Source organism: Scyliorhinus torazame, chromosome 18, assembly GCF_047496885.1.
Source record: "Scyliorhinus torazame isolate Kashiwa2021f chromosome 18, sScyTor2.1, whole genome shotgun sequence".
Lineage (NCBI taxonomy): Eukaryota > Metazoa > Chordata > Chondrichthyes > Carcharhiniformes > Scyliorhinidae > Scyliorhinus > Scyliorhinus torazame.
Genome location: NC_092724.1, coordinates 115,397,993 through 115,420,661, shown reverse-complemented (window position 1 = coordinate 115,420,661; position 22,669 = coordinate 115,397,993). Strand labels below are relative to the sequence as shown.

Below are 22,669 nucleotides of genomic sequence, written 5' to 3'. Positions count from 1 at the left end.
TCAGGGGAAGACTCCTTTAATGGAAAGGGCTGAGGGTCACGGGCCAGGCAACTTGCTGAGGGCACTGGGTGATCATTTGGCAGGATCATGAAGAGAAGGAGTTGTGGGGAGGGCTGGGGGGTTGAGGGTTCTGGGATGGGTGACCTTACTGATTGTTAGCACCTCTCTTACTCCACATATCTTTCCCGATAAAGATGAATTTCTGGGATTGATCCAGCTGAGATACTATCGTCCTGCACGTCGCAGTCGAGGCAAGAAGATTTTGTTGGCTGCATCAAGGCCAATGCAGGCTGCAGTCTGCACCACAGTGACAGGGGGGCCCTGCTCAGGCTCACTCCAGGCTAATGGGTTGGCTTGCGGGGGACAAGGGATATCTATTGATATCATGGCTGATGATGCCAGTGCGCAGGTCCCAGATTGAGGCGGTGTCCTGTTACAACGAGGCGCACACTCCAACCCGGGCTGTCATTGAGCATTGCATCGGGCTGCTATGCAGTTCCGCTGCCTGGACCTCTCTGACGGTGCATTGCAGTACAGCCCCCAGTTTTGATGTAGTCTGCCAGGCCCACTGCAACCTGGCACAACAATGGGGCAACGTGCTGGAGGAGGAACATACGGCCTCGTCTGAGGAGGAACACAGGAGGGAGTGGAGGACAAGCCTGAGGATGACCCGGAGGATGTGACATTTATACAGTGTCAAAGTACCATTAATCAGTGTGGCAATTGCCTCATTAGGAAAATTGCCAGCACAACCTGTGGCATTGATTGTTTTATAAATAGAGATAGCTGCAACACTTTGGGGATTGAGCTCCTTGTAAGTCAACAGCTCTGTGCAGGCGGCCTGCAATAAAATAACTTGAACCTAAAGACCAGTCTGGAGTCATTCTTAAACCATAACCACCCTTTGTGCGTACATCCGTTCCCTAAATATGATGACTGGCCTCACCAGTGCCTGTACACACAGTGTTCCTGTAACTTTTTAATCTGCTATATCTAGGTGTCCCTCCAGTATGCACATCAAAAGTGGAGGAGGCCTGCTGCCTTCCATGCCCAACAGCGTCTGATGCCCTTGGCAGTCGTCCTCTGGAGGGCCTGGGCCTAATGGTCCTGGCCAACTTACCGGTGTCAAAGGCGTCGCCGTGTCACCCTGTCCTGGTCTTTGAGATGCACTGGTGTCAGGAGGGGTGGAATCAGAAGAACTGGAGATTGCCGGAGTCTCCTTGGTGGAAGGTCCCAAGATGGCTGCCAGCCTCGGGGTGCTTGTGGGTCCCTGGTTGACTCCATGAGATGGAGGGGCAGCTGGAGTGAGCTCCAGAAGCCTCTGAGTCACCTAGCACTGCCAATCCTGGAGGTTTCCCATTGTCTGCACCATGGTGTCAAAGCCCTCAGTAATGGTCCTCTGTGGCTGGGCCAAGCTTTGCAGTGCCTCGCCAATGTCCACCTGTGCCGGGACATGTCCCTCAGTGTATGAGACATGATGCCGAGGCCCTCAGCCATGGTCGTCACAGACTGAACCATGCCTTGGACCCCACCACTTATGGCGTGGATGTCATGCTCCAGGTTTTCCACAGTGGTTAGCACTGGTTAGCACTGCTGCCTCACGGCGCCGAGGTCCCAGGTTCGATCCCGGCTCTGGGTTATTGTCCGTGTGGAGTTTGCACATTCTCCCTGTGTTTGCATGGGTTTCGCCCCCACAACCAAAGATGTGCAGGATAGGTGGATTGACCATGCTAAATTGCCCCTTAATTGGAAAAAAAAATGAATTGGGTACTCTAAATTTATTTAAAAAGAGAGATGAAAGGGAAACTAACCCATAGTGGTAAAGTCATTTGTTACATTGCTCACTCTCCAACATAAATAATTCCAATATTTATTCACTGTGGTCTTTATCTCTTGTCTTCTCTGCTCATTCTCTTAGGTCAGTTATATTTTTCTATTTTTTAAATTACTCTGTATGTGTTGAAATTGGGCATAGGACAATTCACTATAGGATCTTCTCGAATACAGCTTATATAATTAATAAGAATATTAATTAGAAAAAAGAATAACTAAAACCAATGTTTTCTGTCAATATCTAACAATTATGTGTGATCAATGGAATGTATGTTCTTACTTGCATTGCCCAGCCACTGACCTTGATATCTTATTAATTTAATATTAGGGCAGCATGGTAGCACAAGTGGATAGCACTGTGGCTTCACAGCGCCAGGGTCCCAGGTTCGATTCCCTGCTTGGTCACTGTCTGTCTGGAGACTGCATGTTCCCCACCGTGTGTGCGTGGGTTTCCTCCGGGTGCTCCAGTTTCCTCCCATAATCCAAAGACGTGCAGGTTAGGCGGAGTGGCCATGATAAATTTCCCTTAGTGACCAAAGTGGTTAGGAGGGGTTATTGGGTTATGGAGATAGGGTGGAAGTGTGGGCTTAAGTGGGTCGGTGCAGACTCGATGGGCCCGAATGGCCTCCTTCTGCACTGTATGTTCCATGTTCTATGTTCTAGACTTAACAATGTTTCACTTATTTAAGCAATGCATTTTCTCTCAGTGAGAACTGGGAATATATGTAGTCCTTAGGTAGTTCTATCATCATGGCAGGAGATTCATGTCTTAAATAAGAACCCTATTCATCGGCAATGAAACGATACAACATGGGCCAAATAAGTAAACATCATAACCGGAATTCTCCGGCCGTTAGGATTCTCTGTTCCTGCAGGCAGTGCGGTTTCCCACCTGCGTGGGGTGGCTTCAATGGGAAATCTCATTGACCAGCAGCGCGATTAGAGAATCCCACAGCCAGTGAATGGCGCACCGCCAAGAAACACGCGGCTGGGGGACCGGAGAATCCCATCCTATATTTCCCAATCAGAGGAACAATAAATAAGTAAGGAATATTCATACTCGTCAAATAAAAAGATTGGAAAGTAATGGAATTGGGAAAAAAAAATCACTGGACTTGTTTTTCATTTAAAACCGTACTTACAAAGTATCCTGTGATCATTATTTTCATTCTGTTAATTTTAGCCTTGTTAACGAAGTCCGTGAACTTGATAACACCATCCAGACCTTGCAGCAGAGGCTAAAGGATGCAGAAGACACTCTACAAATGCTGGTACATACAAAATCAACCCTGGAGTATGACCTATCTGTTAAAGCAAACTCACTCTTCATTGACCAAGAAAAATGTATGGGAATGCGCAAAGGTTTTCCAAGCACCCCAAGACTGGTTGGATACACGTGAATCATTTTTCATTAGTTTACAATGAATAGATTTACTGTTTTGTTACAATTGCTTAAAATTAGACTATTTCACAGGTGATCGGGAGCTATTGTAGTTCTTTACTAAGTTTAAAAGACATGTAACGCACAAATGCTGCAAACACCAGTAAGTTATGATCTTTTTGACAAATTAGACTATCTGAAACTTAACATCATCGCTACTTTGTTACTTTATGGGTGCTCTGTTCCTCATCGAATAATCTTTTAAGTGAATGTTGGTACACTGCATGGCACTGACATTTTATGGATTATATCACACGAAAGATTCTCACTTTTGATTTTTTTTTTTACATATAGTAGATCGACCATGCAAAAGATCTGTTTAGAAACTACATTTAATAGCAATGATCAAAAGGATATTGGATATATACTTGAAAAGGGGGGCTGGTTTAACTCTGTTGACTGGACAGCTGGTTCATGATGCAGAGTGAGGCCACCAGCGCATGTTCCTGTATAGGCTGAAATTATCCATGAAGGCCGATCAACCTTGCCCCTCACCTGAGGTGTGGTGCTCCTCAGGTTCAATCACCACCTCTCCCCCTGGAAGGGGAAAGCAGCCTATGGTCATCTGGAACTATAGCAACATTACTTGAAAAATAAATCTTCAGTTCTGTGCAAAAAGAGGAGTGAAGAATTGGATAGATCTTTCAAAAAGCCAGTACAATCTTGACAGTACAAATACCGTCTATGCTGTCCAACTTTATTGTGTAAGACTTGTTATTTTAGTGCAGTGATAATCAAAAGACATTCTTGTGAAAACTCATCTTACTTTGATTTTCTTTGTTAACTGATATGAATTATTTGATGATGTTTGACATAAACCAGCTCCCTTAAACTTGGCCTGTTCTGTTTATTATTGGGTAACTGAGATGGAACCCTAACCTTCAAAGCCTTTAGTACTCTTACTTTGTTCTAATATATGTCCAAAAAATATAAACACCATTTTAATAGTTAGTGAAGGTAAAGGATGATTAACTTTATTATTTTTTTTAAAGTATTTTTATTAAGGTTTTGCAGCATTTTTCATAATAAAACAGTCGTAACAATAATAACAAAACAAACTAGAGTGAACATTAACATAGTGCAAAAAGAGAATATACAATAACAATTAAATAGACATTACCCCACGCGACTCAGTCTTCCCACACCATCCCAATGAAGCACTCACCCTCCCCCCCCACCCCCCCACACGGATTGCTGCTGCTGACATTTTAATTTTCCCCGAGAAAGTCAACAAACGGCTGTCACCTCCGAGAGCGTAGACCCTCTTAAGGCAAACTTTATTTTCTCGAGGCTGAGAAACCCAGCCATCGTTAACCCAAGTCTCTACACTGGGGGGCTTCGAGTCCCTCCACATTAATAACATCCGTCTCCGGGCTACTAGGGAGGCAAAGGCCAAGAAGTCGGCCTCTGTAGCGCACAAAGACTCCGTGAGACGAATAGAGTGAAGTCGATGAGGCTTTATTAAGCGTGTCTGTTCCCCCGCAGCTCGATAGTAGAATGGCCTGCGGGGGAGGACTCCGGCTTCTTATACTCCACCTTCAGGGCGGAGCTAGAGGTCAACGGCCAACCAGGACCCGGGATTTGTCAGCCAATGACATTAGGGCTTCCAGTCCCACATGACCCCCAATACATACTACCTCATTCACCCCTTGTCAAAAATGAACCCGGCGGGGTGATGCTTCGTATGGTGGTAAGGGTTTACAGGGCTGGTCCTGGGAGGAAAAAAAAACATTCACATGGCAATACAGTATTGGACAATTTTGTCCTGTTTCAACTATTTACAGAGGGTATAGGGAGAAAAGCAAAATGTTCTTGTGAAAAGTCCATATTTTGATTTAGATCGACGCCACGAGTCGGTCGGGCGGTCTGGTCGTCCGTGTCGATCGCCTCGGCCCCGGTGGTGGTGGTGGTGTTTGTACCGGTGTTGTCGTCTCCGGGAGCCTTATGGTTTCAGCTTGGGGTTTATTCTTGGTCGGGCCTGAGGGGAGGGGAACCGATCCTCCTGGGAAGGGGGCGGTCGCGGGGTGCGGCGGTGACAGGAAGGGGGGGGTTGGGTGAATGGTGTCGGGGGGGTGTGTGTGTTGCCGGCGGGCGCCAGATCCCGCAGGGAGACCGTGTCCTGTCGGCCGTCGGGGTACTCCACGTAAGCGTACTGCGGGTTCGCGTGGAGGAGGTGAACCCTTTCGACCAACGGGTCCGCCTTATGTGCCCGCACATGCTTTCGGAGCAAGATGGGTCCTGGGGCCGCCAGCCAGGTCGGCAGCGACGTTCCAGAGGAGGACCTCCTAGGGAAGACAAGGAGACGCATTAGGCGTTTGATTAGTGTTCGTACATAATAACGACCGGATGGAGTGGAGAGCGTCCGGGAGGACCTCCTGCCACCGTGAAACTGGGAGGTCCCTGGACCGTAGGGCCAGTAGGACGGTCTTCCAGACCGTGCCGTTCTCCCTCACTACTTGCCCGTTCCCCCGGGGGTTGTAGCTGGTCGTCCTGCTTGAGGCTATGCCCTTACTGAGCAGGAACTGGCGCAGCTCGTCACTCATGAAAGAGGACCCCCTGTCGCTGTGGATGTATGCGGGGCAACCGAACAGTGTGAAGATGGTGTTCAGGGCTTTAATGACTGTGGCCGCGGTCATGTCAGAGCAGGGAATGGCGAATGGGAAGCGGGAGTATTCGTCCACCACATTAAGAAAATATGTGTTGCGGTCGGTGGAGGGGAGGGGCCCTTTGAAATCGAGACTAAGGCGTTCAAAGGGGCGGGAAGCATTAATCAGGTGCGCACCATCCGGCCTGTAAAAATGCGGTTTGCATTCCGCGCAGATGTGGCAGTCCCTTGTGACTGTACGGACCTCCTCTAAAGAGTATGGGAGATTGCGGGACTTGATGAAGTGGAAAAACCGAGTGACCCCCGGGTGGCAGAGGTCCTCGTGGAGGGTTTGGAGGCGGTTAATTTGTGCGTTGGCACATGTGCCGCGGGATAGGGCATCGGACGGCTCGTTCAGCTTTCCGGATGATACAAAATCTCGTAGTTGAAGGTAGAGAGCTCGATCCTCCACCTTAAGATCTTGTCGTTTTGGATTTTGCCCCGCAGTGCATTATCGAACATGAAGGCTACCGACCGTTGGTCAGTGAGGAGAGTGAATCTCCTGCCGGCCAGGTAATGCCTCCAATGTCGCACAGCTTCCACTATGGCTTGGGCTTCCTTTTCCACTGAGGAGTGGCGGATTTCTGAGGCGTGGAGGGTCCGGGAGAAAAAGGCCGCGGGTCTGCTCGCTTGGTTAAGGGTGGCCGCTAGAGCTACGTCGGAGGCGTCGCTCTCGACCTGGAAGGGGAGGGACTCGTCGATGGCGCGCACGTGGCCTTTGCGATATCCGCTTTGATGCGGCTGAAGGCCTGGCAAGCCTCTGTCGACAGAGGGAAGGTCGTGGTCTGTATTAGGGGACGGGCCTTGTCTGCATACTGGGGGACTCACTGGGCGTAGTATGAAAAGAACCCCAGGCAGCGTTTCAGGGCTTTTGGGCAGTGCGGGAGGGGGAATTCCATGAGGGCGCGCATACGTTCGGGGTCAGGGCCTATTATCCCATTGCGCACTACGTAGCCCAGAATGGCTAGCCGATTGGTGCTAAAAACGCACTTGTCCTCGTTGTACGTGAGGTTCAAGGCTTTGGCGGTCTGGAGGAATTTTTGGAGGTTGGCGTCGTGGTCCTGCTGGTCGTGGCCGCAGATGGTTACATTGTCGAGATACGGGAACGTGGCCCGCAACCCATGTTGATCAACCATTCGGTCCATTTCCCGTTGGAAGACCGAGGACTCCGGCTTCTTATACTCCGCCTTCAGGGCGGAGCTAGAGGTCAACGGCCAACCAGGACCCGGGATCTGTCAGCCAATGACATTAGGGCTTCCAGTCCCACATGACCCCCAATACATACTACCACAGCCTCTTTCGCCCCTTCTGACACCCCAAAGATCGCTATCTCTGGACTCGGCACCACCTGTGCGTTAAGCACCTTGGACATTGCCCTCGCGAACCCTTGCCAGAACTCTCTAAGCTCCAGGCATGCCCAAAACATGTGGACATGGTTTGCAGGGCTGCCCTTGCATCTCATACAACTGTCTTCTACCCCAGAAAACTTGCTCATTCTCGCTGCTGTCATGTGTGCCCGGTGGACCACCTTAAATTGAATTAGACTGAGCCCCTGGCACATGATGAGGAGGAATTAACCCTGTCCAGGACCTCTGCCCACAGACCCGCTTCCAACTCCTCACCTAGCCCCTCCTCCCACTTGCCCTTGAGCTCCTCCACCGGGTTTCCTCCCCCTCCTGTAGTACCTGGTAGATACCCGACACCTTCCCCTCCCCCACCCAGGTGTCAGAGACCACCCTGTCCTGTATCCTCAGTGGCGGCAGCGTCGGAAAGGCCACTACCTGTTTTTCCAGAAATGGCCCTTTTTCCCGCAGCTCTTGCAGATTGCTGCGCGGGCCGGGAAGCGCTGCCGGGGGTGTTTCGCCTGGCCGCAGAAATAGCAGCGGGCGCCCCCGGTGCGACTTGGCGTCTGAACCGCGCAAGCCTGTGGGGTGTCCGGGGGGGGGGTGGGTTTGTTGCGACGGGTACGTACGGAGCCCAATGGGCTGCCGCGCGGTCGGGGCCGTAGGCGCGGGTATTACACGCGGCCACGTCTAGGGACGCTGCTAGGGCCCGGGCCTCTGAGAGTCCTAGCGACTCTCTTTCTAGAAGTCTTTGGCGGATTTGGGAGGAATTCATACCTGCCACAAAAGCATCGCGCATTAACATGTCCGTGTGTTCATTTGCGTTCACCGAAGGGCAGCTGCAGGCTCCTCCCAAAATCAGCAGCGCGGCGTAGAATTCGTCCATCGATTCTCCGGGACCTTGCCGTCTCGTCGCGAGCTGGTAGCGAGCGTAGATTTGGTTAACTGGGCGGACATAGAGACTTTTCAGTGCTGCGAACGCCGTCTGGAAATCCTCCGAGTCTTCGATGAGGGAGAAGATCTCCGTGCTCACCCTCGAGTGCAGGACCTGTAGTTTTTGGTCTTCTGTGACCCGGCCGGTGGCCGTTCTGAGGTAGGCCTCGAATCAAGTCTGTCAGTGCTTGAAGGCTGCTGCCGCGTTCACTGCGTGGGGGCTGATCCTCAGGCATTCCGGAATGATCCTGAGCTCCATAGTCCTTTTTAGGCACGCTTAATAAATTGTAGCGCACAAAGACTCCGTGAGACGAATAGAGTGAAGTCGATGAGGCTTTATTAAGCGTGTCTGTTCCCCCCGCAGCTCGATAGTAGAATGGCCTGCGGGGGAGGACTCCGGCTTCTTATACTCCGCCTTCAGGGCGGAGCTAGAGGTCAACGGCCAACCAGGACCCGGGATCTGTCAGCCAATGACATTAGGGCTTCCAGTCCCACATGACCCCCAATACATACTACCACAGCCTCTTTCGCCCCTTCTGACTCCCCAAAGATCGCTATCTCTGGACTCGGCACCACCTGTGCGTTAAGCACCTTGGACATTGCCCTCGCGAACCCTTGCCAGAACTCTCTAAGCTCCAGGCATGCCCAAAACATGTGGACATGGTTTGCAGGGCTGCCCTTGCATCTCATACAACTGTCTTCTACCCCAGAAAACTTGCTCATTCTCGCTGCTGTCATGTGTGCCCGGTGGACCACCTTAAATTGAATTAGACTGAGCCCCTGGCACATGATGAGGAGGAATTAACCCTGCCCAGGACCTCTGCCCACAGACCCGCTTCCAACTCCTCACCTAGCTCTTCCTCCCACTTGCCCTTGAGCTCCTCCACCGGGTTTCCTCCCCCTCCTGTAGTACCTGATAGATACCCGACACCTTCCCCTCCCCCACCCAGGTGCCGGAGACCACCCTGTCCTGTATCCTCAGTGGCGGCAGCGTCGGAAAGGCCACTACCTGTTTTTCCAGGAAGGCTCGTGCTTGCAGATATTTAAAGGCGTTTCCTGGCGGCAGATTACATTTGTCCTCTAGCACCTTCAAACTGGGAAAGCTTCCGTCTATGAACAGATCTCCCATCCTTCTGATGCATGCCCTCTGCCAGCTCTGTAACCCACCATCCATCCTACCCGGGACAAACCTGTGGTTGTTACATATCGGGGTCCAGACCAACGCTCCCTCTACCTTCTTGTACCTCCTCCACTGCCCCCAGATCCTCAGTGTCGCCACCACCACCGGACCTGTGGAGTAACGGGTCGGCGAGAATGGCAAAGGAGCCGTTATCAAAGCTCCCAGACTAGTACCGTTACATGAGGCCACCTCCAGCTGCTCCCACGCCCCCCACCCCAATCGCCCACTTCCTAATCTTAGCTCTATTGGCCGCCCAGTTGTAGTTGCGAAAGTTCGGCAGCGTATGATTAACTTTATTAATGCAACTAATATTCTGTGCTAATGACATTGATTTCATTTTGAAATGTGAGGTTAATAGTAAGTAAGTAACTGCTGGTGAAAGGTCACAGACCTAAAACTTTATCTCTGTTTCTCAAATGCTGCTTAACCCGCTGAGTTTTTTCGACAGCATCTTCTGTTAATAGCAAAAATTCTGTTTGTTGTATCTAACAATGATTTACTTGACTGATATTGGATAAAATTTAGAAAATATAGACACAAAGAGCACTGGGTTTTAAATTTTACAATGATCAATCTGCGCACTCACCAATTACTAGCAGACAGCTATCGTGTATAAATTGATAAAATCACATAAATGCATGAATACATGGACCAAATACTTAAAAGGTGACTTTATTGGTTCAAGTCTCTGACTTCCAGGCATTTTATTCATCTGGAGCTGTGGCAATTACTTGGATAACACTTCTTTTTTTCAGTTCCCCAGGACCCCAATACTTTTTCCGAAAGCTTCCTCAGCTACAGGGTTTTGTTGCAGTACTATCCTGGTCAGCCTTCCCACCCCTTACACACTGTAAACCTCAGCGCATCCAACACTGTGCCACTTTTACCCATTCCGTGCCAATCATTCATCAGTTCTGCTGTTGCCTACAAACATTGTACCACCCCTTGCTCCCACTCAAATGTTTAAATCCCTTCATGGCCTTGAACCTCTCCACCTCTGCAACCACTCCCCATTGCAGTCACCCTACTGCCCCATCGCTGCCAGACAAAAATTCTCCCTTCCTCTAATTCTATAGCCTCCTGTCACTACACTGGAAAGTGCTTATAGTTTCAGGAAATTACATTGGTCAACAGCATTCAGAAAAAGTATTCAGACCTCCAGCATCAGTATGAAAACTATTGCTTGCTGAGTCATTCATTGAACTGAACTGAATTAACTTAAATACCAGAAAGCAATCAAGATGGATAATTGGACAAATGTTTTCAGTCTGTGAAAGCTAAATAATGTGACTCACAAGTGTTAAATAATTATTAGTAACATATCAATGATATGAGGCTGAAAAGTGGAATTAAAAATTCATCGTTTCAAAGTAAGATGTGAGGTAACTGGCACAATTTTCTTTAAAACCTGTTTTCTAGTATCGATGAACAAAGCCGCCTTGATACATAGGTATCAGAGAATGAAGCAATGGCTTACATGTGCAGCACACCATACAATTGACAATCAGTAGAGTATGTTCCTTTTGCTGCATTTATCTGGAACTGTCTTAACCAGCTGGCTGGATGGCTGGTGTGGATCAAATTGGTGCCATTGAAATGGGGCTTGATTCCACAGGGTGGAATTCCATGTTCCAGCAGGGGTAGATTCGGGACCTGTCTCTTTCCAATACCCACGTGATTGCACAGCTATGGGTCAGGACTGTCTTCAGCTGGAGAACTCAAGAAGAAGGATTTAACCAACTCTTTGCTGCCAATTTCTGTGTTTGTTTGTGTGGGTGAGGGGGATTTAACTGCATTTCATTGATATCTAACAGCTCCAGTTGAAGGTTACATTCCAGCTTGAGTCACATGTTTGAATCTGAAGCACACAAGGCTAACCTCACTGCAATTATTAGCCCTTTATATAAACCATATCATAGTGTTAGAGTTTTACAGAACAGAAGGAGGCCCTTTGGCTCAACATGTCTGTGCGGGCATCAAGCTATCTATTCTAATCCCATTTTCCAGCACTTGGTTGGTAGTCTTGTATGCTATGGTGTTTCAGCGGGAAAATAGAAGAAATTACTTGACTGCTTCACTTCACAAATGCTTTTAAATATTTGTAGGGCAGCAGTCTGCTCTTTAGTCCAGAACATTGCCCTCCACTCACTTCCTAGAAAGAAGAAGGGATACAGTAGAAGGCAGCAGGGAAATCTTCAAAATGGATGACTGGAGTCTCAAATAAGATCTTCACAAGCACATGCAAATGTACTTGTACTGTTAGTAAAGAGTATTTCAAAGTTTATTCAGAGGAGTAAGATAGGTTCAGAGTGAAGAACCAACACAAATCCATTGTCACCGTGTAGACTGAACGTGCTGACACTGATTTGATTTATTGTCACATGTACCGCAGTACCAGTGAAAAGTATTTTTCTGCGGCCGAGGAACGTACACAGTACGTACATAGTAGACACAAGAATAATCAACAGGGAACATTGACAAATGGTACATCGACAAAACAGTGATTAGTTACAGTGTGGAACAAGGGGTCAAACGTAAGTGTCTTATGTTGACAGTTTTATATATTCAACTGGGACAATGTTTTTCTTTTTTACTGAAGAAATGTCTTTGAATGACATTGAAATTTAAGTTATGAAAAAGTAAATGAGTAAAATGTTTATCTTCACTGCCGAGATAAAGCATCACCTCAGCGGCGTGCAAAGAAAAATTAGGTGGGCTTCCTCATCACCATGGAAGTCTCTCCACCCAGCAGCACTGCTTGTGGGCATGGAAAAGCAGGATTGCTTGCTTCTGGAGCTCAACAAAAGCGTACCCACAAGATACTATCCTTCAATTTAAATATGTTTGTTCTATTTGGAGGAAAGGTTAACTTTTCACCAATGGAAAAATCCCTAAGTTGTTGGCAAAGGTGTGTTTCTCATCCATCCAGTTGTCTATTCTTCTCTTCTGAAAGCACAAATTGAACTGGAATATGATCCCGCGGTTGCCAGACCATAAGAAGTTGTCATGATACAATTCTTCCTCCAACAGATCCAATTTCCAGGTTTAACAGAGGCATGTAATCCACACACTGCAAATGGGAGCTTAATTTAGTACAGATAGGGAGGTGCCTAACTCAGCAATTCCCACCTGCTGTGGGAATCGTCACGGGCGGGATAGAAATTTTGATGAACCAGCAATAAATAGGTCCGTTGACTTTGGGTGGGAATTTCCAGTCTCGGGACAAGTAGTATTGGATAAAGCCATTGGGGGGTCTTTTCCCATCGAACTTTACTAACCCTAAAATTAGTAATGGGTTTCCCAGAGCACAGTAAACATGGCAGCTAAAGGGAGGAGAGAAGGTTTGGATTCAGCAGTGAAATGTTTTTGTAGCACTGCTTGTGGGTCTGGAAAAGCAAGATTGCGTCATTCTGGAAGCTTGACAAAAGCCCATTCACAAGGTACTATCCTGCAATATAAACCTGTTTGTTCTAACTGCAGTAAAGATTAACTGTTCACTAAATTGTTGGTAAAGGTGTGCCTCTTGTCCACCCAGTTGCCTCATTTTCTCTTCTGAAAGCACGACTTGTACTGGAATTTGTCTCGCTGAATGTCAGAATATATGAAGTTCCAATCCATGCAAAAATCAAAACAATTGCATAACTATGAAAAAGGTTGTACATTATACACAAAGTTTTTAAAAAAAAACTCCTGAAAAACCAATTGTGCAACTGGAATATAAAACATGATCTCAAATGAAACGTTTATAAAATTGCTACTGATGTATCATCAGACCTTTTCCATTTGTGAAGTAGCTAGATTACATGGCTTCCCACTGCATAGCTTATGTTTACTGCTCTAAGTATAAGTTAACAAAGTTATTGACAATAGACATTGTATAAGACCACTTTTATTTGTGCTTTGGAAAGATATTTGTCATATCATACTGCAATTGCATACTGCTCAATTACAAGGAACAACGTCTGCAGTAAATTGCCTGAATGTATTAGTTGTGACCAGATCATACACTGTATATATTGTGAACTGCATTGCAATGGACTAACTGAAAATTTGCTGGAACCTTTAAGTCCAATGTGCTCCTACTACAGTAGCCTTTTTGTGAAGAGTAACACATGTGCTTCACAGATATATATGTTAACTGCACAAATTATAGACCTCCACAAAGAAATAATAAGATCCTAACCAGAGAACCTCAAGCAAATCCTATCCTTGAAACTCAATGCTTGAGACTGAATGACTGAATGTTTTCTTTGTGTGTGCAAAATGGTCAGGGACAGGCTGCTGCAATCCGATTGTGAGGTAAACTGTGAGCTGCCTGCTAGATGTGAGTCAACGTAAGTTTGGACATTGAGATTTGTAAAAGGGTCCAGTGGTAATATCACGCAATCTTTATAAATCATTGTTGAGACGTTCAAAGTTACTTCCCAGAATTTAAAATGCCTTGCAACATTTTGTTCAAAACCGCTTCCATCGTGTCAAAATTACCTTTTAAACTCTGAGACTCATGAATTTGATTGGGTTAAATGATGCAGTGACTTGTTAACCTTTTTGATTTTAAGAAAAAGAGGACATTAAGAAAGGGAATCATGTGCTAAGTCATTTTGAAACCAAATTCAGAAGACTGGAATGAGGTAAGCTTAGTTTGAGTTATACTCCTTAAATAGTTAGCCTGTGATGATGCTCTCTGTCTAGCGTCACACATGAGCAGTGACAATTCAGGCAAGGTATTGGAGAGTGTTATATTACATTTTGGGGTAATTTGTCGTTATTCTTTGCCTTGTGATCCAGAATGGTCTGACGAGTTGATGACAAAGAAACCACCAATCTTTAGATTGAAGCAAAACTAATTTATAGAATAACGATTAATTTAAATAGAGTTTGCATACACTGCAGAGCTATAACTACTAATAAAGTAAGATTGAGTCTGTTAAAACAGTAATTTATAATCTGGTATTAACTAATGATGTCCTTGTGCTAACTCTCTCTAATCTAAACTACTCCTTGAGCTGTGATCAATACTTCTCCTCTGCTAACACTTCCCAAGATTCCCCGAGGTCTGATATTTATACTGGGAACTGGTGCTGCCCTCTAGTGTATGAATTACACTGAGATGTAATAATTAACCCTTCACTGGCATACCTATATACATACCATTGCAGAGAGTTGCTGATACCCACTGAACACTGCACCCCAGCAGGAAGGGGGAATCTCGAAAGGGGGCGGACTGAGGGGCCAGGGTGAGAAATCATGAATGAAACGCCATTTATTTTCATTTGATGTTAATGAATGGACATGTAGCACAAAGATATATCAGCAGTAGCATTTCTTTGGGGATCTTGTTGTTCCCATTTGGAAAGGTTAGGCAGTGGAATCCCAGCAAATGCTTAGCCTGCCCATAAGCAATGCCTGTTCTGCGTTACCCAGCGCAGGCACACTTTCATCACACTTCAATCCGTTTTTAACTCTGTTAAGGATTGTGTTTGTTTTAAAATGGAATCAGAGAATGGTTACAGCACAGAATGACATTTGATTCTGGTTTGTCAATGAAACACTTTTTGCAACTGTTAAACAGTTTGCCAAACTCAAATCTTCTTTACACCACAGGCGAAGTGAATTTGCTTGATGGTGCCAGGTAAATCACATGCGACTTTCTGACAATAAAGGATCTGCAGGGCTGTCTGACAAGCAGATGTTTAGTGGTTGGCTAATGATTTTGAGCCAGTCACTATTAGCTTTATTCAGGGACACCGTCAAAAGCTGCTTCAGTCCTCTTGGATATTGGGGCCGGTGTTGATGAGGATGTTCAATGAGGCGAGGGAAAGAGGGGTGCTGCCCCCGACGATGTCACAGGCCACGATTTCACTGATTCAGAAGCGGGACAAGAACCCGGAGCTGTGTGGGTCCTACAGGCCGATATCCCTGTTGAATGTGGAGACCAAACTGCTGGCCAAACGTTTGTCCTCCAGGATTAAGGATTGTGTTCTGGACGTTATTGGGGAGGACCAGACGGGGTTTGTGAAGGGTAGTGTTGCTAATTTTTGGTTGGCTCTTAGTTTGGTTCTGTTAAATCACATTTGCTCAAGAGTCGCCAGGTATCTTTCGACACCGCCACAAGGTTCAGAACCGAATACTGATCAATGACTCGATACACCAGTTAGTAAGTTCAAAAGCAATGCTTGTTTATTTACACACAGTCAAATCTACTCATGCATAAACTCTACAAAACTAAACTACCACTATTACTAAGGCCTATACTTAACTTCGGGAGCCTACTCAGTCAGAGGAACAATGGCCGTTGCTCGGTTCTGAGGCTGCTGGGTTGAGCTGTTTACAGGGTAGCAACTAGGAGCGTCTATCTCGTAGCGTGCGTTGACTTGGAACATACTTGGTCTGCTGTAGCTGCTAGGCTAGTCTCTCTCTTCGCTGAGAGCCAAAGCCAAAGGAGAAAGATTCTCCGTTGGGGATACCTTTTATATTCAAAAGGGCTTCACGCTCTTTTGGGCGGGCCTTGAACTTGGCCTCAACTAATTGGGTCTTTCCCAATCATCGGTATCGATTTTCCTCCAATAGAGGGCTGGTTCCCTGATCACTGGGCGTGTCCTGGTGACTGTCAGTCAGCTTTGTCTTAGCTTCTTCTGGCACCGGGGAGTCTGTCCTAACATTGTGTATCTAAATGTTTCCCTTTTGTCCCCGGAGATGGCTCATTAGTATGTAAGTCGTTTGGTAGTGTCTGTCCTGTCTGAGCGTTTAAGGTTCTAATCAACAGACAGAGCTTGCACCTCCTTGTTTCTTAGCATTGTCTAATTTTCCCTGCAGTCTTTGCAAGTGTCCATTTTGTAATCGGGACGTGGCCATCCCAGATGGCTACACACCCTCCTTGTGATCCTCAACGCGAAGCGTGAAGGATCACATTACCATGGCGTCTTCATCCTCTGATCCCCGCGGCACCCATGCTCAGGCTCTACACTGTCCTATCCTATGCAACACAATTTTACCTAAACCATTTTAAATACATTCATTATCAAAAATTCTATGGGGCGCTATGACATTAATACATGCATTACAGAAAAATTTTAAAACTGGAACCTCTAACCATTCTCAATAAACTATCCTCATTTGAACAATCCAAAAATACAAATAATCCAAAAATAATCTAGACATTTTAAACTCTACAAAATAGCAGCACACAAATTCCTCTGGCCTGGCAGTCAGACACAGAGGTTTAATCTCCTTATTCCATAGAATACATTAAACAAAATGGATGCTCTTTAATCCGACCCAATGGGTTTGGGGGTCTGGTGAAATTCGAAAATGGGGAACCTAAATCTGTATACCGGGGTGCGAGAGCAGAGCAATATGCTCTGTTTCGCCATTTACTGACTCTAAACTTTTGCACGACACTGCAAAGTATCGCCAGCACTAAGAGTGCTTCGACTACATATGAGAGTGAGTACCAGATGATAAACTTATCACAGCAGGCCGGGGTATTGCTAGCTGTCGCTGGGCTAGTTATCTTGGGCTTCCGTGTATTACGGGTGAGAATCATTTACGGTTTGTGTGGTAGGGGTCAGGGGGGTAGCGTTGGCGTGCAACTGAAGGGATCCCGCTAAGATCCATGTGAACACGAAGGCTGTCTTCATCTTTGTCGGACTTCTTTGTCTTCCTCTGTGGTTCCTGGGTTTCTGGAGTTCTGTGAACACAAGCATAATTTCTGTTATTATCTTGTTAAGATCTCGTATGCCTGTCTGTCCGTCCTTTACTGCCAATTTCCCTTTATAATTGGTCACCATTTTAAAAAAAAACGAATATTTGGACAAGACATCTAAGAAAATACTGCCATACTGCGAGCCGTCTCGCAGCCTGTGTGATTTACCATCCCAGTGTTTGAGGATGTAAATAGCATAGGGAAGCAACCTAAGGGTTGTCAAAACCAAACAAAAGAATTTTGAACGTAACAGGCCAAAATGGGGTGCGTATGGGCCGCGGCGGGTATGGAATGGGTGGAATCCATGGGTAGGACGGTGATCAATGCCGTATGTGCTCTACCCGAGCGTAGCTGACCAGAGGGGTGGGTCCTCAGGCAGGGCGGGGACCAATGCCGTTTCTCCACTGCCTGAGCAACCGGCAAGAACGGGTAAGAATGTGGTCGTCGTGGGGGGCTGCCTATTGAATTAGGAGAGCAAGTATGAGTCGGGTTCTGTCGACAGACTAGCTCATCTGAACTATTGTCTGGGACAAACTTGTACCTTTAACAAGGTTCTGTCGACAAACTAGTTCCTCTGAACTATTGCCTGGGACAAACTTGTTCCATTAACAACTGGGGGGCGTTAAAGGAGTGGTGACGTGGGGCCGTGAAAAACTTTCCGAGTTTACACACAACACTTAACGATAACACTAACGAACAAACATTCAACAAACAAGGTGCAGGTTCCATCAGAAAGGACACCGTATCTCTCCATCGGTTCCTTTTTCTGCATCATCTGGACACCTCACTGCTCAATAGCGAACAGGGTCGCAAAGGGATTGGTTTGGTGGGAGTCAGACTCTAAGTGTCATCATGTTCTCCCGGCTGCTAAACACTTGTCTGTAGTAACTGTGCTACTGCTTGGGGCGAATGGGGGTCCATCTCATCATCCCGGATGAGCCTGAATGAATTGTCTCGGTGCCAGAATCGTGTATCGAGGTTGGAGCTACTATGCTTCAATCCATAATCGTCGGGCGGTGGGTCTGGGTCAGGGGCTTTGATATAAGTGATTTCAAATGGGTCGGTAGTATCATGCTCAGATTCACTGGGAGTGAGGCCTGGTGCAGGGGTGTAGGCGTAAAGTGGTGTGCTGTGGCTATGGTCATTGTAATCGCTATCACTGTCGATGTCGCTGCTGGTTGAGGGAAGGGAGAGGCGGAGTCGTGCCTCTGGGGGCGGAGTTGAAGTCGTGTCTGAGGACGGGCTGGAGTGGCTGGGGAAGGTAGGAATACGTCATCTGTGGGCGGGGCGTGATCGTCTGCTGCTGCGAGCAGGATGTGGTGTGCGGCTCTTTTGTTAGCCATAAGCCTTGAGCTGGTTATATGAAACCACGCAGACCTACCATTGGGATAGGTTATTTTGTATACTGAGGGGCTGACTTTGTCCGAAATGGAGTACGGACCGGAAATTTTGGGGAGAGGAATGAACTGGGGTTGTAAAGGGAAAGCATAACTTGTTGCCCTACTGTAAACTCAGTGGCGTGTACTGTTTTGTCGAAACAGGCCTTGCTCTGTTTCTTCCTGGTTCCAAGTCTCACTGCTGCAGCGAGTTGGGCTGCCTTTATGTTCTGTACTAGTTGTGTGACCGCGTTTTCTTGTGTGAGGGCTGTAACTGCGGGGCTGGCCAAATCCAGTCCGAGTAAATACTCAGTGCCTTTCATGGGGCGTCCGGTCGTGAGGATGTGGGGGGTGTAACCTGTGGATGTAGATACTGTGTTTCTTAAAAACATCAAAGCAAATGGGAGTACTGAATCCCAAGTACTATTATTTTGCTGAACCATTTTCCTGAGGGTGGCTTTCAATGTCCTATTCATTCGTTCTACAATAACACTTGACTGGGGGTGGTATGCAATATGGAACTTTTGTGTAATTCTGAAAATCGTGAGGACGTCTTTCATTACACGTCCGGTGAAATGGGAGCCTTGGTCGGACTCTATACTGCGTGGAAGGCCCCATCTTGTAAAGATGTGGTGTGTTAATATTTTAGCCATCGTCTTGGCCGTATTAGTTCTTGACGGAAATGCTTCCACCCATTTTGTGAAGGTGTCTATGACCACCAACACATACTTGTAACCATTTCTGCACGGGGTAGGGGTCCTATATAATCGATCTGGAGATGAAATGAAATGAAAATCGCTTATTGTCACAAGTAGGCTTCAAATGAAGTTACTGTGAAAGGCCCCTAGTCGCTACATTCCGGCGCCTGTTCGGGGAGGCTGTTACGGGGCGGGTATGGCTAAGTTGAGCCTTTTTAGCATATCTGTCCGGATTGTTCTGGGCACAGATTAAACAATTCTCTATGTAGTGTGTGACATCGATTTTTAAATCAGGCCACCAGCAAAGCGGTCTGAGGTGGGCTAGGGTGGGTTCAATTCCTTGGTGTCCATGATTGTTATGGAATTGACAAATGATCTGGTTCCTGTCCTGGCTGGGGACTATATAAATGCCATCCTTTAAAATCACACCGTCGTGTGTGGTGATTGTGTTTTTAAACTTGTCGTACAGGGCTGGGAAGGCTCCCTTTAAAACTTCCCTGAGTTTCTCGTCCTCTTTCTGGGCCTTCGCTAAATCCTGAATGTTGGTCTGTGAGACCTGAACTGCGTGTACTGGGGTGCTTTCGGGGGTGGGGGGGGGGGGGGGGGGGTGTTCCAGAAATAACCATGCCTGGAGCCTGCCTTTGCTAGGGTGTCTGCTTTAACGTTTCCAGGGGGGGGAAGAACGGTGATGACTGCGAACCTTAATTATGCCGTGTTTCCTGTCCTTCGCTGTCTCTAAGATATGGCGGAGTAATGGGGCTGAGGGTAGGGGTTTACCGTCCGCGGAAACAGACCCTCTTGTTTCCCAGAGTGGTAGGAACTCTGTCAAACTATTGCAGACATACAAGCTGTCTGAATAGATGTCTGCTGGGGTCAGGAACGAGTCTGGGTGGTCTACAATATATGCAATCGCTGCCAGCTCTGCTGCCTGCGAGCCTAAGTGTCCTGGTAACTTCAAGGAAATTTCATCTGGGGCGCGTCCCTGCATGTCCTCTACATATATACCGCAACCGGTAATTCTCTTTCCGTTTAACACTGTGGATGAGCCATCCACATAAATCCTTAGGGGTGCGCACGTGTCTGTGGGCTAGGATCTCTGGGGTGTACTACCTGTTTTCCTGGGGGATGTTTTGGGAATAAATGGGCCTGTGTTGTGTTTAGTGGTGATGATCACACATTTGTGAGGGGTGCCTGCATATTGCAAATTATCGGCCTGGAATGTGTGGGTTTTGGTTCTCTTTACCGTAATGTCCCGTCCCTGCAAAAGAAGGGTCCAACGGGCTGCGCGAATTTGGCTGACTGTGCCATCTTTAAGTCAGCCATCTAACAAGAGCTGTGTCGGTGTGTGTTCTGTGAGGATGGTGATGGGGTTGAGTCCTGTAATGTAGGCGAAGTATTGCACTGCCCAAAAAACTGCGAGCAGGTGCCTTTCACAGGCAGAAAATCCTTGCTCTCTGGGGTCTAACATGCGTGAGGCATATGTAACTGGTCGTGGCGTTCCTGGAGGAGCACGGCCGAAAGGGTTCGGTCGGTGCTTGCTACCTCGATAGTGTACGGGGAATGTGGATCTGGGACCTGTAGTGCGGGGGCTGTACTGAGTGCTCTTTTTAAAGCGTCCACGTCATCTGTATGCTGTGGAAGCCATTCCCAAGGTGCCTGCTTCTTGAGAAGTTCGGAAAGGGACGATGCTTTAGTGGCGAAACCGTCAATATGGTTTCGGCAGTAACCAACTAGTCCTAAAAATGACCTGAGGGCTGAGACATTGTGGGGAAGGGGCAATTTGACGATCGAGTCAATTCTCTTGTGCTCGATCTCGCGTTTACCATGAGTGATCACTGTTCCCAAGTAAATCACTTTTTCTTTCAGAATCTGGGCCTTCTTGGGGTTGACTTTACAACCAATTTCTTTTCGGAGTGTTCGGCAAGAAGCAAAATATGCTCTCCCTTTGTGTCTGTCTATAGTAACAAGTCGTCTACATACTGGACCAGACAATCGGGGTGGGAAAATTTTGCTAATCCATTTGCCAGCTGTCGGTGGAAAATGGAGGGGGAGTTGTGGAAGCCTTGTGGATGGCACGTCCACGTGTATTGTTGCCCTTGAAATGTAAAGGCGAATTTGTACTGGCACGCTTTAGCCAATGGAATGGACCAGAAGCCATTACTAATGTCCAAAACCAAAAATAATTTTGACTGGAGTCCCTGTTTGAGCATGGTCTCGGGACTCGTGGCTACGGTGGGGGCTGCTGCTGGGGTTACTTTGTTCAGTTCCCGCTAATCAATGGTCAGTCGCCATGATCCATCAGGTTTCCTGACGGGCCAAATCGGTGCGTTGTTTGTGCGAACTTTGCTTGCTACTACTGATCTGAGTACACCTTGATCCAACAAAATCTCTATTATTTTGGTGATTTCTCCCTCTGCTTCCTGGGGAAATCCGTACTGCTTCTGGGGTTTGAGGTCGGGACCTGTAACGTTCACAAAGCCAGTCAAACTGCCACAGTCGTGCTTGTGCTGTGCAAATGCTGCTTTGTGTTCCTGCAGGACTGCCTTAACCTGTTTGTCTGCACTAATGGCTTGAGGGCCGTACCAGAAGTCTCCTACTGAGCTAATCCTATTTACGCATTCTCCTATGTGAGCGTGGTGGGGGCTCATGCTGCCTTTGCCATTTTCCATGCACACTTGTACACTGGGTCGAAAGAAAGGTTATGGGAGCTCATAAAATCGATCCCAAGGATATGTTCTGTTGTCTGGGGTAGATCAACTAAAACTACGGGGTGCTTGGTTGCGATGTTCCCTATCTGTATTGCTAAAGGGGCTGTGATGTGTCCCTGTTGTAAATGGCCTGTAAAACCGCTGCGTGTAATGGTGTCTGTTGTGGGCCACGTGTCTCGCTGGAACTTTGTGGAGGAATTGAGTGTGGTGCGGGACCCTCCTGTGTCCCAAAGAAATTCCACGGGTTGTCCCCGAACTTTGCCTGCTACTACCGGTCTACCGGACTTGTCCCAAAGGGTGTCACAGACCCAAGTTGGGGAGCCCGAACACCGTCAGTCGGTGCCGTTCATGTCTGTACTCTCTGAACGGGCGCTAACGCTATGGATCGGCTTTGCCCTATTCTTGTGTAGGGTGCCTGTCTGTTGGTTTCTCTGCTGCTTCTGGGGCACGTTGCACTCTTGTGCAAAGTGTCCTAGCTGTCCAAAATTATAACATTCTTGAGGTTTTGGCTGGGGTTGGCTGTTCCTGCCCTCATTTACCCATGCGGGGATCTGGTGTGCTTTAACTGGGTTCATTTCTACCTGCTCTTCTTCGGTGGTTATAAATGCGGTTTTGCCTGCAATTGATTGCTCCCAAGCGTGGGACAATCTCTTCAAAACGCATTTTTCATTGTGGGCCTCATCTGAGGGGTCCTAATTTGCGCAAGCTTTTCGTCCTGGTTCTGTGGCTGTGGGCTATCTCTCCAAAAACTGCGGTAAAGTGAATCCACAAACATCCAGCAAACACTGTGGGGTGCTCTGTCTTCTTT

General features: G+C 47.3%; 1 protein-coding gene across 2 annotated transcripts in view; it reads left to right on the top strand.

Annotated features, from left to right (window-relative positions):
- The window catches only part of tekt3 (tektin 3), a 44,474-nt gene extending 40,368 nt beyond the window's left edge, over positions 1 to 4,106 (top strand). For both annotated transcript variants that reach the window (XM_072483166.1, XM_072483164.1), the window contains exon 9: positions 3,017 to 4,106. In XM_072483166.1, the coding sequence (XP_072339267.1) occupies positions 3,017 to 3,233 (217 nt within the window). In that variant the 3' untranslated portion in view covers positions 3,234 to 4,106. The remainder of the gene's footprint in view (positions 1 to 3,016) is intronic.
- Positions 4,107 to 22,669: the final 18,563 nt, after the last annotated feature.